The sequence below is a fragment of the Zalophus californianus genome, chromosome 8, assembly GCF_009762305.2.
Source record: "Zalophus californianus isolate mZalCal1 chromosome 8, mZalCal1.pri.v2, whole genome shotgun sequence".
NCBI classification, from domain to species: Eukaryota; Metazoa; Chordata; class Mammalia; order Carnivora; family Otariidae; genus Zalophus; species Zalophus californianus.
Window position 1 is genome coordinate 49,833,536 of NC_045602.1, and position 17,006 is coordinate 49,850,541.

At 53.9% G+C, this 17,006-nt stretch overlaps 1 protein-coding gene across 1 annotated transcript in view; it reads right to left on the minus strand.

The window, feature by feature from the left end:
* Positions 1 to 17,006, minus strand: part of TET3 (tet methylcytosine dioxygenase 3) — a 99,063-nt gene that overhangs the window by 75,237 nt on the left and 6,820 nt on the right. Inside the window, 1 exon segment of the mRNA XM_027622535.2 lies at positions 7,783 to 7,839. Coding sequence (XP_027478336.2) covers positions 7,783 to 7,839 — 57 coding nt within the window.

Sequence of the window (17,006 nt, forward strand, 5' to 3'; positions counted from 1 at the left end):
GCCCAGCTGCATACAGTATGTACCCTTTTGTGTGTATGCTGTATATCAATAAAAAAAATTTTTTTTAATAATTAAAAACTCGGAGGAGAACACTCAGTTTCTGTCCTCTGCCACAGAGCTTCCCTCTTAAACTCTGGTTTTGATAAATATGAACTCATGGACCAGTTTCATGGAACAGAACATTCAATCCGGTATTTTGCCTGACATGTCTCGCTGTCTTCATTTTTCCCAACTCTTGACTGATTACTACTAAAATTATCAATGGACAAGAAAAAAATTCTGGGGCAGTCAGGGAGACACAGGAAAGCCAAACTGGATGAAGCAGCACACATTTGCATCACCTGAGTAGTCCTGAAAAATGCTAGCACCCGGGCTCTACTCCAGACAAATTACATCAGCCTCTCAGGGGCTGGGCCCCGGCACTGATATTTTCTTTTTTAAAACCTGCCCAGATGATTCTAGTACGCAGTGGCACGGAGAACCACTGAACTAGCCGAACTGGAGGGACTGGCCCCCAGGCACTCTCTCAAGCAAGCTTAAGCGTGCTTGTCCTGGTGGAGGCTATGGGGGTGGGAGCGAGCATTTAGGGCTGAAGTGCCCTGGCACCCTCCCAGGTCCTCCTCCATGTCCTATGACCCCCAGACCCCAGGCATAGACCAGGGGGGATCCATTACCCCCACAGGAAGGAGGCAGCCTCTGGAAGGGTAGGAGAGGAGCTTCCCAAGAGTTGGGCACAGAGCCCTGGGCGCTGGCTCCCAGCCAAGTGTTCAGAGTGCTCTGGACCACTTGCCAGTACAGCCCCAAAAACATGTACCACTCCAACCACACAACCCCAGAGCTAAGCCCTAACTACTACTCAGGGTCCAAATGACACCACCAGGAACCCACAGCTGGAAACCAGGAAACCGAGGAAAAATAACAGTGAGAAGGCCACAGGGCAGAGGTCAGCGTATAGCTCAACCATCACATCAGGGAGAAGTGGCAGGGCCAGTGAGGCAGGGATGCCACACGGACCACCTGCCCAGAGTTTCCAACACTCATCTCTGGGACCCTATACCACCTTCATCTTGTATCCACTCTACCTAAATGTGTGAGAGGAACACAGGTCTGACCAAAGCAGATGGCTATCGTGGCCCAACAGCCAGCCCCACAGCATCTTATAAGCTCCTAGATAACTGACATAAGGAGTCCCTGGCCTATATCCCACAAAGCAGTCCCCTCAAAGGCCCCCTCTGCTCAGTCTAGAACTTAGGGCTAAGCTCAAAGCATAAGGGGTGAGAGTGGGCATGGGCTGAGGCCATGAACAGTGTTCTAGGATGGAGAACACAGCAGGAGAAGAGAAAGGGATGTGTTGCACCAGGAAAAACAGAATGGGCATATCTGGGGCACAGCTTCCCCCACTCCACTGAAAATCCATCTCTGTGTGCCCCCTACACAGCTCAGGGTGTAGGGTAACAACGATCCCACTTGGAAAGGCAGCCTCCCCTCTCTGGGTCCAGCAGAGCCTGGGGGTCAGAGGGTGCTCCCTGTACCCAGCTTGGACTTGTTCAAGCCAGTAGAGAAATGATTTGGCCCAGGGGACTTGGGCCTTGGCCCACACTCAAGGAAGAAGGTGGTGCAGAGAGAATCTGTCTGGAGATGCAGAGAGGACTCAGCCCAGAACCCTTCCAGGGTCTCTGCCTCTGCTATAGTTACTGGTCTCCCTATACCCTCCACCTTATGCAGAGAAACCAGCAGGAATCAGGGATGAAAACTTCCTAAGATACAGGACGGTGGATGGGCAGAAATAGCTCCTTCAGTAAACTCCATCTGTGCAGCAGGGCTGGGAACCAAGGCCCACAGGCTAAAAGAGCAGACTCTGGGGGAGGAGAACATTGAGGGGGAGGGGACGTGGGTGCCTGCTGCGGAAGAGGCAAAGCAGGAAAACTCAGTCAATAGGGCAGGGAGTTTAGGAGCTCACTGTCAGGGACAAGTTGCAAACCCTTTCAATGTCTTTGTTTCCTTCGCAAAGCCCATGAGGTTAGGATTACATGTGAAAAATGCTTGGAGGCGGGGTTGAGAAATCCAATTACTTAAGCACCCAGGGCACAAGAGTTCCAGGCCACAGAGGTAACCAGGATTTGCTCAGACCCTAATCTTACTGTCCTTGGGATGTTTGCCTCTTAAGGAATATTTCTGTGGCAGAACAGTGTTAACCTATGCTTTAGCCCTTACCCTACTCTCCTCAAGGATGAGGCAGCTGTGGTAGTAGGAAATTAGTATTTTTATTTTTATTTTTTGTCTAGTCTTTAGCATCCTACATGAAAAGACCAAAGATCCTCAGCAGAAAAAAACAAGTTTTACAGAGTGTGTAGGGGGGAAAGCGGGATAAAGTAGGAAGGAAATGTCCAAACTTTAGCCATCAAAAATACTGGGATGTCTGTCCTTACAGAAACCAGCACAGGGTCTGTGATCAGCCCCCAGACGAAAAGAGCTATATCTCTGGAAGACTGAGAGCCGCCAGATGGAAAAAGCTCAAAAGTCAAGGTACCCTGCCTGAGACAATGGAGCTTTAGCATCTTGTAGGGCCCAAGTCCACTCTGGCATCTACAGGAGACCTGGCCTCTCCTTAACTGTTCTCTTCCTCTAAGGCACACGGTACATACACGCAAACACACACACACACACACACACACACACACACACACACACACACACACACACACACACTCCTGCCCCTTTGGGGGCTCCGCAGGCTCTGACCCCTCTCCATCAGAATCTGAAACTCGCAGAGAAGAAAGGGCAAACTGCAGACATCCTTATCTACAGAAGCTGAGAGGCAGGTAAATCTTTCGAGGTCCTTGGAAAGAATCTCTGGGACAGTAAGATCTCTACTCTTCCACACGTCCTCCAGATGGACGGTACAGAAGAGAGGAGTCCTGTCCAGAAAGGGGCAGGGGGAGGGAGTCAAAACAGAGACCCTCTGCTTTCCCAGAAGCAAAGTTCAGAAATAATGCAGTTCAAGACATGGCCCATAAACTGTGGATCACCAGTCCACCGCAACTTCTAAAGCCATCCCAGCTATTTGCACCTGCCACAACAAGCAACGGCATGTTCACCGGACACGCCTCATCCCCTAGCTCACAGACCGGTCTGGATGGTGCTGAGCTCCCAAGGTGAGCCATGCCTGGCACAAGCTGCAAACTCCTTGTACAAACAAAGTAAGGCTATGTTTCCATCTGCAACATTTTGGGAATGAAGGAAAAAAAAAAAAGAAAACTGGCACTTTGCCACATTTCAGTTGAGAAAAACTAACTTTGGGTAACCCCTTCATTTCACAAAGAAAACTAAAGTCCCGGAACATTAAGTGTCCCCACGCCTAATGCACAGGAGCAGAGTGGGGAACAGAGAGGAGAAGAAACCAGACAATTGCACTTCCCAGCTTCCTCCTTTTAGCTGGTGGTCTCCATGGGAACCCCGAGGCAGGCCGGGCTGCAGGACCCACACACTCGCACTGAATAGGTGATTCAGGATTCAAGGTGGACCGCCCGGGCATGGTGTTTCCGTCCCGCTTTACCTGAATCTCAGACACACCACATCTATAACCAACAATTTTTCCTTTCAAAACTAAGCTTTCTTCCCAACTATTTCATTCCTGACCCCACTACCCTAATCTGCAAGCACCAGATTCCAGAAACACTTACTCAAAACAAGGCTGGCATGTGGATTCTTCCTGCAAAGTCCCTTGAGGTCCACTGAGCCAGTGATGAAAGCGAATATAAAGAGCTAGGGAGCTAGGCACAGCTGGGGGCAAAGGGTTTGGTCCGCCACGTGCAAGTTCACAGCCCCAAACACAAAGATCAAAAGCCTTCGCTGCATAAAAAGGAAAACTTGCCAGTGCTGGTTTTCCCAGTCTGAGTTAGGATTTTTGCTAATTTTGTCAATGTCTCTTGCTTTCAGTGGTACTGTGAAGAACAAATGAGGACTTATTTTTCAGGATCTAGTACTGTACTTGGAACATGGTAAATGCTCATAAATGTTGAAAGACAAAGGGAAAGAAAAGGGGCGATAAAACAAGTAGGATCACAGTCTTTTCACCATCTGGGCCATGCCGGTCCCCTATTTGTCCCAAGGCTTCCTAAACTAACCCCCAAGGAAGCCACCTCCTTCTCAGAAGCTGCACACATGCTGGGAACAAGGGGGAGTCCTCAGCTGACTGCCAGATGCAAGAGTGTGAGAGGAAATGAGGCCAAAAGCCCAAGAGGTCAGGGTGGGAAAGAGAGCTGGGAGACCCGGAAGCTGAGCCAAACCAAAGCCCCTCCCCATGCTCCCCGCCCCCACCTCCGGTGAGCCAAACCCCTTGCTACAGCCTCAGGGGTATGGGAGGGGACTTGGCAGGACCACAAAGATCATTTCTAGCAGCTGGGGGGAGCCCGGAGCCTAGGCCCCTCCTCAGCAAACTCAGCAAGTGGGCCACTGGAGCCCTGACTGTGATCCCTGCGGGCGGCTCCCGGGCCCTTACTCTGCGGCAGGCAGGAAGGCTCTCTCCCTTTGGCTCGCTCACATATCTATCCTGCGCTGTCCTCTCAATGGTTCCAGAAGGCGCTGGGGTCACTAAGGAGGTGGGGCTGAGCTCTGGGACTCTAACTACTGTCCTTATCACACATGCGGGGGGGGGGGGGGGAGCACGAGCTCTCTCTCGCTCGCTCGCTCTCTTTCAGCATTCCCAGACTCAACTCTGTGTTTGGTTCCCTTCCTGCTCTAGCCTGACACGCTCACCTGAGTCCTTATCTCCCCAAGTTCACTGCTACTTGAAAACTTACCTCAAAGAAAAAGAGTTTCTGCTAGACCCTCATCAAGGACTGGAGAGTAGGAAGAACAAGCAAGCAAGAACTAGTAGGAGTCACCCACGGTGTGTGGATCACAGATCCTCGACAAAGGGGCATTTCTGCAGTGGTCCAAAGGAGAGACAGGAGGCAGAGATCCCGGGCACAGTCCCAAAATAGTTTCCAGACATCCTCAGCCAGTCAAGGATTCCCATGGGGCAGAGCGTGGGAGCAGCGTGGGAGCCCGAAAGCAGGGGTGGCCTGGAGCTCTCGGCACTGGGCACTCACTCCTGTCCAGGCTGCCAAGAAGGAGGCGGTGGCAACAGTGTGTGCTATGGCATGTTCCTTGGGCTATCATGGGTAGACACATAACACACTAGCCAGCAAAATGACAAATTGCATTTATCAAACTCAACTCTGTGCCTGTGCTAGGCATTACACAAACCCTACAGCATGGATGTGCCTGAAACTCTGGCTGGACTGCACACAGCAGATGAGCATATTCCCACTGCGTGCTGCACACCACTCACCCATGAGGTTTACCCATCTTGCACCCATCCTGTGGGAACACAGACTGGGACAAGTGATGCCCCCTTGTCCCGTGTCCCAGAGTCTTGGCCTGATCTCAGAATGAGCTCACGTACCAGACACATCTTCCTACACTATGACCTGCTGAGGGAAGATGATCTGGTAACACTGCCTCATCGGGGTATGTGGGACACGGCACCTGATTGGCCACCTAAGGAAACTCCATGTGAGGGAAAGGTGGCACCAGGAATGGGGGAGGGGCAGGCGGGGACGGGGGAGTGTCAGATCTGAGCGCTTGTTGGCAATGCCCAAGCCAGGCCAAGAGGAGGCTAGGATTCTCAGACAGACAACTCAACAATAAAAACAAGCACAGACACAATCACGGAACTTCAAAAGCACAGCCGGCTCAGGCCCTACGCTGAGAAGGGGGAAGGAGGAAGATGTGCTTGGAAGGCTTCCTCTGTTTTTTCAAGGAGCCTCTGCCGCATGCCCACAACACCAAAGGTTGAGGTATCAGGCTGAGAGCTTCCAGCAGCACTGCAGAGCCAGCAGAACGCAGGCAGGGAGAAACGGAGAACACGCTTGGAAAGAACTGAAGAGAAGCCATCGCTAGGCAGGAGGGGGGTGCTTTGGGGAGTAAACAAACCTGCCAGCAGGCCTTCCTCCAGCAGAGAGGGAAGCTCTGGCTGACAAGGCCGGAGACACAGCGGAGGGAGGGAGCTGCCTCCGCCCTGAGCCCATCTGTGCTCAACCCCTTGTCCTGTTCTCCCCAGGGTGGGGGGCAGAACAGGTGCACTGCAGGATCTCCGTGCCCACAGCACACACACTGCTTACAGCTCCCCCAGTCAGCAGTGGGAGGCCAGGAAAGGAAGTGGAGGTGGAACCGGGGGTTCTGCTCTGGAGAAGGGAGCGAGTGAGCTCACAGCTCTCTCCTCCCCACCCACAGCACCGCCAGTATCAACCACCCTCTGCTTCCCTCAGGGGCCGCCCACTGCTCCCAGGCTCACCAAGGCCTGCCCAGCTCCCCAGGGGAGCTAATGCCACCTGGCTCTTCTTCTTCCCCCAGAACGGGGCTTCAGAAGCAAAATTCATGCCCTCCCCCAAGCACTTCCTTGCCTCAAGTTCCTTGGGAGGAGGCCAGGGAACCACCCCGGCTCCTGATCCACCCAGCAGCCGCCTCGCCCAGGAGCCCCCATCCCACGTGGGGAAGCAGAGTCCCTCCCCGCCAGCGTCCCCACCCAGTCAGTGAGGCGGCAGGGTGCCACTTCCAGCACCTCCACAGAGCTTCCCACAGCTTTCCCAGGAAGCGGCAGAAGGACTGCCAGGGACCAAAGTCTAAAAGCCTCTGGGGACTTCAGCAGCTTGCCCACCTGCTATCCAAGCCACCTGATTCCCATAGCTCCCGACGGGCTCCAAGGGCCAAAGGGGAAAGTAGGGCTGAGGCAGGGGCAGGGACAGGCTCCCTCCCCCCATCCTGCCCCTGCCCTGATAGTCCCCACACTCCTTCCCCAGCCTCTCTGCTCTCAACTTGAGAGGCAGCCACATGAAGCTGCCTCCCGCTCTGTTTTCCCCACCCTGGGCCAGCAGAGGATACTGCTGAGTAATCCCAAACACTCAGCGGGTCCCCAGCCCTGAAAAGAGGGGCAAAGCCCAAGGAAACCTACCGATCCTGGTCCTTGCCAACGTGAGAGGAACATCTGTATTCCCTAGTAATGGCTGAGACCCCACCAGATTCTGCCCTGCTTTGCCCCAAATACCCCAGTCCCAGCCCTCAGACGATCACAGTGCCCCCTTCTCTGCTTCCCACGCACCTGGTAACATTCCCTTCCCAGTCCCCCAGACACCAAGCTGCACAGAGTAACAACAGCCGCCCGACGGATTCCCAGTCATGATGTTGCATCAGCCCCCACCCTACCCAAAATATCCTCACCCCCACCACCTCCTCTCCTCTCCAGCCATCTCCATGGTGACAGCAGCATGACTAATGACACCCTATCAGCTTCAGACTCAGGAGCACAATCCCCCCATCCCCCTTTAACACCCCCCCCCCAGGGCGCCCCGGGATTTCTGCAGGTTGGATGCAAACTAACAGCACCAGGGACATTCTCTAGAGATTTCCAGAGGCAAGGGTGGGGAGTGGGTTGCATGTCTTAAAAAAAAAAAAAAAAAAAAAAAAAAAAACAGTTCAACAAACCCAATCCCAACAGCACCCAAACCATCCAGCTGAGAAAGCAAAAAAGAATCCAAACAAAACCCACACAGGCCTGAGAATTCATTGGTCGCCCACACCCCCGCCACCCCTCCCCCTCAGCTGCTGCTACACACACAGTGGGAGATTAAGGGATCACCAGAGGAGACCCTTTATTTTTATCCAATCCAGTCAAACACTTCACCCCCACCACACACGCGCACACGCACGCGCGCGCGCGCGCGCACACACACACGGTACCTTGACAGCAGCCCCTTGTCCCCACGGCCCGGCTCCTTCACCAGCCTTTATTTCCACCTGCAAAAGAAGCCAGAAAGACTGATGAGCCAGGCAGACACCAGGAAAGAAGCAAAGTCCTTCGGCTGCACAGCCCCAGCACCACTGCAGGGGAAGGAGGAGAACAGGAGGGAGGGGGCCGCGGAAAGAAAGGATAGCAGGGACCATCTTCCTGCCTCCAGCTGCCGCCCAGACTCTTGGTGGATGGGCTCATTCGCCTTCCTGTGTTTTTGTTTTCATTTCTCCTTTTTCCACCCTCCCGAGATCCAGGAGGGCACTGCCCCTCCTCCTGCGTCCTGTCTGGCCTCGTCTCCCCCCGCCCTGCCCGCTCTACCTCGGCCGGCCTCCTCTGGTGCATCGGCCGGCGGGCCTCCCATTATCCCCGCCGGAGCACACGGAGGGAGGCACTGCAGAGGAGGCGGCGGCCAGCTGCCGGCTTGGCTCCCCTCCCCGCCGCCGGCGAGGCTGGTGTGGAGGGGGCGGCGCGCTCACCAGCCAATCCCCGTGGCCCGCCGGGCGGCGGGGGCAGGGCCGCCGGGGGGTGCTGGACCTGCCCAGCCGGGAGGCGGGGGCGCCGCCAAGGGTGCCGCGGAGCTGCGCTGGCTGCGGCCCAGGTCTGTCGCCGCTCCCCGGCAGGCCGGGGATCCCGGGGCACCCCGCTTCCTCCTGAGCAGGGGACCCTGAAGGTAATACCCAGGGCGTCCTCTGCATCTCCAGGGTCAAAGAGGGCAGACGGCGCCCGGGGTCGACCTGGGGGGGGGACTGGTGGGATTCCCCCTCCAGCCCCTCTGTCACCCCAGGACACCAGCATACTGCCTCATCCTAGCAGCAGCGAGGACAGTGCCAGGTGCTAGGATAAGAGCAGGAGGAGTGACAACCTCCGTCATCTTCCAAGAAGGAGAAACAGAAAAAAAAAGTCTTGGCAGTATGAACGTTTACCCCATTTTTGCAGATGAGGAAACAAGGCGAGACAAGTAAAGGAACTTACCCAAGGTGACAACAGCTGGAACACAGCAGGGGTGGGACTCCAAGCCAGATCCATCTGGCTCTACAGACCAGACTCTTAACCGTGACACACAGTCCTGCTCCTCCCTCCCTCTTGCGCCCACCTCGGAAAACAGACGGCTTGAAGCCCACCAAGTCAGCCTTGCCCTCCCCATACACACAAACACCCACACCTCACCCTAGATCGCTCATCCCTCATGCCTGAACACACCCCACCCTATCCACACAGCCTCCGCCACCACCACTAGGATGTTTCCTCCTCTCTTAGAAAGGCCACAGAAGGTGGCCCTCCAGGTCCTCGGCGCCCCCCAGACCTCAGGGCTCCCAATCCCTGGAAAAGGCTGAGGACAAGAGGTGACCCAGACCCCAAGAGGTCTGGCCTCCACTTCCCAGACTCTGAGCCTTTGAACGCTACAACACCCAGAAGAAGAGAAGAATGGCAGGAGGGGAAAGAATAGAATGGGGAAAGGAAGGTCTTACAAACCACTCCTCGATTTCATTTCCTGGGCATTCCTGGGCACACCCTGCTGCACCCTATCCCCTCCCTGTAGCTGAATACCCCCGAAGTTTCTACCTCCTTGGAAAGGGACAGCCACAGACTCTGGTGCTTGCACGTCTGGTTGAGTTTCTGGCTCCATCACCAGCCAGCCGCAGCACCATGGTCATGTTACTTTACCTCTCTTAGCCTCACTTGGCTCTTCTGTAGAATGGAACTACAAACACCAGCTAAGCCCTGCGCAGTCAGGAGTATTCTACAAAGAAAGGTAGCATGGCGCCTGCCACATGACCGAGCAGAGCAAGCCACCATCACTCTGAATTTCGAGGGGGAGCTCACCATGTGCTACTTCTCATCTCACAGATGAAGGTGCTGAGGCCACAGAGGAGAGGTAACTGGTAGAACTGGTTAGGATGTGTGGGAGCCTCTGTTTCAGTGACCTGCCCAGTTGCTGCCCCCTCCACGGGGTCCCAAGCTAATACTCAGAATGGGAGGAGCTGCCTTGGCCTCTGGTGAGGAGACTCCAAGAAGCACTAGGGCCCACACCTGCCTCACCCCTGGGGACAAAGGGCAGCCCTGCTGGCTCCTCTCCAGGGTAGGCAACAAGGCAAGGCAAGGAGCAGGGTCCTACACCATGGCTCAAGATGGGAAACGGCTTCTGCACCCCCAAAGCTCTTACCTTGGCCAGGCCAAGAGAAGTCCCCTCTTTACTCTGGTCCCCAGCACCCCTGCCGCCCCCCCCCCCCCCCCCACTGCTTGGACAGTAACAGTTAACACTGTTGCCGCTGCGGCTGCCACAGTTTATCAAGCCCCTGCTGCGTCCCAGGCCCTGTGCCAGTTACGCTGTAGAAGCATCTGACTGAGCGTCCTGACTTACTCCACACACAACCTTGCCTCTCATGGGGAAGCGGACGAGAGATGTTAAGTCACTTGCCCAGCAACACACAGCTGGTGAGGAGTGAGCTAGAATTCCAATCTAGGCCTTGTTCATTCCAGTTCTCTCACCCCCCTCGCTCTCTGCCAACCCCAGGGAAATGCAAAAAGGGATAGGGTCATTTGAACCTAACCACTTCCCTTCAAGCTATGGGTCTGAGAATAGTAACGTTTTTCATGCCTCAGAGACTTTGGGAAGCTGCTCCTTGACTGGATTCCCCTCCCCCCGCCCGGTGCTAGGCTTCCTCCGCCTGTTCCCTCCCTCTGCTGCTCTCCCAGCTCCTCTAGCCCCCACGGGCATCCCCCCGCTCCTCCGGGGCCTCACAGCGCAGCTCACAGCCTCTCCCAGAGCACCGGTCACAACCAGGCACAGTTATTTATTTACACGGCGGTCTTCCCCATGTGGGCGGGGGCCCCCCCGTCTTCCCCACTTGACTAGGCTGTGCTAAGTTTCTAGGCAAGGAGGGTGGAAAGGCAGGGGGTTGGGCACTGAAATATGGAGGCCACTCTCCTGATTGACCTTCTCTTTGAGGTCCCCAAGGATCAGAGGGACACCTGCTCTCTGGAGAGGGCAGACCTGTTCGAACTGAACTACAGCTGAGCCTTAGCCTCGTTCAACCAGCACGTCTTCCTCCACAGCCTGCAGAAGCCACCCTGACTGTCTGACCCCCCCCCCCTCCGGAACTCCACTGCTAATTCAGTCTTACCCTACCCACAGGTCCTGGCTCACCAGAGCCTATGGTCCCCAGGGCAGTCTACCTGCCCCCGTCTCTGTCCCACACGGGCCTCCTGCCCTTTCCTGAGGAACCTGGAATGTCAGGGCTCCAAGGAGTCACAGAGGTACATGCTCCTAGCAGAGACACTGTCCACGCCCCACAACCAACCCTCTCCCATCTCTACTGGCCTCTCTTTCAACATTTTGGACTTCTCAGTGACTGACCCAGAGGTACTTGTGACCCCTGGGGGCTGAGGGGCCCCTCCCCACTTTCTGTCATGACCCCAGTCCACCATACTCCAAAAGAGGAATAGGGCCACAGCCATCCCCACTGAGGAGAGGCAGATGGATTCACTCACTCTCAGAACACACAAATTACCCCAACACTGAGAACCTCAGTAACATGGGTACCCACAGGCCGGAAACCAGACAGATATACAAAGACTAGGGGATGGGGACACATCCAGACATAGATTCAGGAGCATGTGCAGGAACATCAACCAAACATCAACCCCCATGTAGGGCCCCACACTTGGAGCATGGCGTAGCATATCTTATTTAATCCTCAAAACAAACCAGTGAAATAGGAATTATTCACACCCATTCTACAGATACAGAAATCCATTTACAGGGAGACTAAGCACCTTGCCTAAGGTTGATGACTGAGCAGGGCTCTTGCCACCCCCTCACTTGCACTGATACAGTCGGGCTGCTCTGTGTAGTTCTAGGATTTTCGTATCAACCTACCTCTTCTAGCGTTGGCAGAAGATAAACTTCTCTTCTCCGCACAGCTGTGTCCTGAATGAGGTCACTCCCCACAAAGCTTTACTTTAAAGCTCAGCTCAAGGACCCGATTCCTCCAGGAAGCCTTCTAGGGTTACCCCAGTCCTCTGTCAGCTGACAGTACTTCTAACGTTTCTCATCTGACACTCGGTACTGCTATTTGTCTGTCTGGGTATCCTGCCTCCCCCACCAGAATGGCTGGAGTCGTGCATTCCCAAAGCCCCTGCAGGGTTTTGCCCAACATACCACACACGGAAGGCACCTGAAATCAACTGTGGGAGAAGTCATACCTTCCTCTCCTTCCCTCTCCATCACACAAAGGATCCTGCCAAAGAAACCCAATACCCCCCTCCACCTTCAGAGCCTATGTTTGAAGTCCCCGGTGTCCACGCATCAATTTCCACCCAAGTAATTGCAGCCCATCACACACATCATCCCCTATATTTGAAACTCTTTGCGGTTGTCATGGGAACTGCCTTTGCCTTCATTCACTGATCAGGCCTCACAATTAGCTTTGGCAGCGGAAGTCTGTGTCAACAGCAATCACAAGGAGAAGGAGGAGGAGGAGGAGGAGGAGGAGGAGGAGGAGGAGGAGGGAGGAGGAGGAGGAGGAGGAGGAGGAGAAAAGGTGCTTCTCCTGGAGACGCAGCGAAGATGACTAAACCCAGGCACCCAGCAATGTCCGAGGGAATGTAGTCAGAGCCTGCCAACAACTCGGCTGGCCCGCCTGCTTCCGAACTCACCAACAGAATGCACCTGGGGCCCCCCAGGCTAGTGCGCAGGGGATGGAGCTCTGCCCATACCCCGCATGCTGTCCTCAAAGCTAGTGAGAAAGTCTTCCAGTCTACTTCCCCACCCCAAATTCAACAGCCTTGGGCCACCAAATGTCCCAGGATCCAAGCAAACAACACGGGACCTTAAGAGGTCATTGAGAAGTGGGACAGGAATGCTGAGTGGTTTAGAAACCTGGGGACAGCGCCCAGGGAAGACTTCCAAGAGCAATTCACACAAAGCGTCTTCCCCACCACCTGGAGGATCTGGGAATACCCTCGGGTGGCCCCCTGCAGTCTGTTCGCATCTTTCCACACCCTGCCACCAGCCCTGAGCGTTCAAGAAGCATCTCCACACACTTCAGACTCAGGGGAGATGCCCCCTTCCTCCTGGAAGCCCCCTCATGACCTTCACCTATGGCTACACTGAAACTCTCAGAACATGTCCTCTCCCTTCCCCACTGGGCCCAATGGTGAGTAAGGCTGGTCTCTGCCCTCGAGGCGCCCCTCCCTTACAGCCCTGACAGACTGTACTGTAATTATTTGTTTCCACGCTCGTCTCCCTCCCCAGACTGCGAGCTCATTAAGGACCGAGTAAGCGCCGCCTCCGCTTTCCCCGCCGCTGAGGCTCGGAGCGCGCCTTGCGCACAGCCAGTCCCAGGCGAGATTCGCTGAATGAGGCTGGGAAGGCGACTCGCAGGTCTCCAAGTCAAAGCAGATGACGTCCTGCTCGGGGACACTGAAGCCAAAGCCCTCCCCCAGCACCAAGGACGCTGCCGTCCTGGCACCAAAGAAACATTCAGGGAATGTGCCTCTCTTCCTCGTCCTAGCACCAGGACTTCCCAATGCCCCACATCTTGCTGGGGGCATGGATGCATACCCTTAAAGAGCAGAGCAACCCATAGAGGAAAAGATGAGACAAGAGCGAGCCACTCCGTGTGCAACTCCCCTTCCGTTTGGAGGATCCCAAGGTGCTGCCCTGCCAGCAGCGGCAGGTAGACCCTCTGTCCGCAGGCTCCCCGGCTGGGAGTGCGCAGGTGGGGCACACTGGACTGGGAGCTTCAGGGTCAGAGCCGGTGGCGGAGGAAGAGCCAGCAAGCAACCCCCAGACCTGCGGTCACCTGCAGGCCAGCCAGGCACCCCACAACTGGGCTGCCAGCTTTCTCTTCTCCCTCAAAGACTAAGAAAAACTTAGGTTACCGGATTTCTTACGCAAACGACAGGAGACAAGGCCCCAGAGGGTGTGTCCACCGCAGGTGGCAGCAGCCTCTACCCTGCACGGCCACCCTCAGGTAGAGGCCCCCTGCAGCCCCCAGCGACTCCCCCAGGAGCGCCTGGCCAGGCCCAAGTAGGGCTCAAGGGAGATGAAGGGGTGCCTCTCTTCCTGAGCATCCCGCCTTCGATCCACAAGGGAGCTGTGAAGAAGTGATGGGGACGGGGTTAGTGACAACTCCTGAGACCCCTGATGTGGTCTTTCAACCAGTCGGTCCCCACAATGCCTTCTCCAGAATGAGAGGCCCAAGGCAAAGAGTAGACAACATGGCTAGATGCAAACACAGGCAAGGCTCACGAAGGCTGCTGGTCAAGACTGGGGGTGGGAGAGGCCACTTCCCCCTAGCGAGCTTCAGAGACAGCCTTTGGGGGGGGGGGAGTCAGGCCTCATTCCTGTCCTTATTCCTTCCCCATAGCAGGTAATTAAAACACAGCCCATGCCTTCAAGGGGAGGCAAGGAGCTTCAGGGTGTGTTAGAGCCTAGGAAAGCACCAGCACCCTCCACACCCCTCCCCGCTTACCTTGGGGGTGGGGTGGGGACAGGGATCCCAGTCCAAAATATTCTTCTGACAGCAGCCAACAGAAACAACTATTTCCCCAACCCAGATACAGGTTTCAGTGAGGGTTCAGAGACCACACAGGGAAGTTCCATATTCAACAGAACTTTTCATAGTAATGGAAATGTTCTCTATCTGCACTGTCCCATACACAAGGCACTGGCCACATCTGGATACTGAGCAACTGAAAGGTAGCTGGTGCAACTGAGGTACTGAATTTGGTTTTATTTCATTTTAATTAATTTAAACTTAAACAGCCACACAGGGCTAATGGCTACCATACTGGACAGCTCAGATAGAAAACATTTCTTAAATTTGGGGGAGGCCGTGAATACTACTGAGAATCTGCTGAAGACCATGGGCCCTCTCCCCTGAGAAAACACACCCCTGCACCTTCACCTATCATTTGCAGAAATTTTCAGAAAATTCACAGATTCTATTCCAACATAGGTCTGAGATTAGGTCTAGGTCTAAGATCATCTAGAACTTGACCAAAAACTTTTATGGCCTAAGAGAGACGTTTCTTCTGCAATGTAATTGTCTAAGTAATATGAAAACAGACCTGATGTTATACTTTACAGTCTCAGCAGAAGACACCAAGCGTGGAAGCCCCCACCTGATAGAGGATGTCCTCCTAATGTCCCTACCAGTCAACACCCAGCCTCTCCCCAGACATGTGCAGGCACAGGAGACACACTCCCTCTCAGGGCTGGCTCTTCATTTTTGGAACAGCTGTAAATGCTAGACAATTATTTTTTCTTTTAAAGTAAGCTTTACACCCAAAGTGGGGGCTTGAACTCACAATCCCGAGATCAAGAGTCGCATGCTCACCGACTGAGCCAGCCAGGCACCCCTAGACGATTCTTTTTTCTAACATAGGTTCAATCTCCCTGCTTATAACTTCCACCCACTACTAAAAGTTCTGCACACTTCTCTACACATAGAAACTGACTCCCTCTTTCACATAAGACTCATCTTAGCATTCTTCACTTCCAAGTTGAACAGCCCTGTTTCCTTCAATTATCCTGCATGTGACCATTCTGACAGATCTCGAGATAGGCTGTCAACAACCCTTTTAAGAGTTTCAGCTCTTCCTACTTGCTAGGAAACCAGGGTTCCTTACTTGTGCATTAGTTTTTTCTTTTTTTAAACAAGTACAAGACTCTGGATTTACTGATTAAATTCCATCAAGTTTGGCTGGGGCCCACTACTCCAGACCACCCCAATCTCCTTAGCCCCTTGTTCTATCATTCAGCTTAATACTTGCACCACCACCATCACCACCCCACCCCACCCACAGATCTGACACACCTACTCCCTACCTACAACTTAGGAAGATGGTACACATGCCTTCCCCTCCATAAGTCTCCAAACCCTCCCATAAGACCCAAGGTTCTACAAACACATACCCCTCCTCTTCACAACCACCACCAATTACTACTCTCATGGGCTCCAAGATCCTGAGTCAGGCTACTTTACCAGCAGACATCTTCTGGGAGCCCTTTCCTGACTACTCTCAAAACACACACACAAGTTCCACAAGTTTCTTAAGAGGTTTTAATCGATAACTCACTAGACTAGAAGCTAATGGGCTCCAGAAGAACAAGAATAAACCTGAAGCAAATCTCAAGAGGTTATGTCTCCCTGACCTGCAGGGTAAAGAAATGGGTTGGGGTGGGGCCGCCTGAGTAGCTCAACTGGTGAAGCGTCTGACTCTTGGTTTCTACTCGGGTTGTGATCTCAGGGTTGTGAGATCGAGCCCCGTGTCCGTGGGGCTCCACGCTCAGCTCGGAGTTTGCCGAAGCTTCTTTCCTTCTCCCTCTGTCCCTCCCCCAACCCTGTGTATGTGCATGCGCATGCATGCTCTCTAAAATAAATAAATAAATCTTAAAAAAAGAAAGAAAAGAAAAGAAATGGATTGGGTCATCTTCCTTATTCTTGTTGGCAACTGGAGTTCTCTACCTGTTCATCCAGACTTACTTCTGTCCCCTTCTCCAAGCTCCACCCCCTTTTCTCAGTCACACAAGTGCTGTAGATCAGCTCTTCACACTCTCATGGACATACAAATCACCTGGGAATCTGGTTGAAGTACAGATTCTGATTCAGTACGTCCTAGGTAGGGCCCAAGATTCTGCAGTTCTAACAAGCTCCCAGGTAATGCCGATGCTGCTGGTCCGCGGATAGGCAAGAAGGATGCATGGTCATGAACCATTCAGATACTCTGAGACTCACGGCTAGCAAGCAACCTGCACTAGAAGAGCCCAGGTCGGCACTCATCACCTCAGTCTCTCATCTGCATCAGAGAATTTCCACCCTAGCTACACATTAGATATACCTGGGGTGCCCCAGCCCAATTGGGTTCACCACAGACCAATTAAATCAGAATCCCTGGGAGTGGAACCCAGGGGATCGCAATGTGGAATCCCTGATCCACACGGTTGATAAAAAGATTGAACCAGGCAGTTATACCAGTGGCCTCTCTTCAGGATGACTTTAAATAAAAAGCTGGCCCTCTGATCTGTCCAAGAAGCTGCAGGAGATGCCATCATTTATTTGCAGAAATCCAGATCTATTCATTTGGCTGGGCTGCTTTATAAAGAGTTACAAGGACCACCCCCCTCACCAGAGCTCACCACTTGCCTTTCTAGTCTCACAAA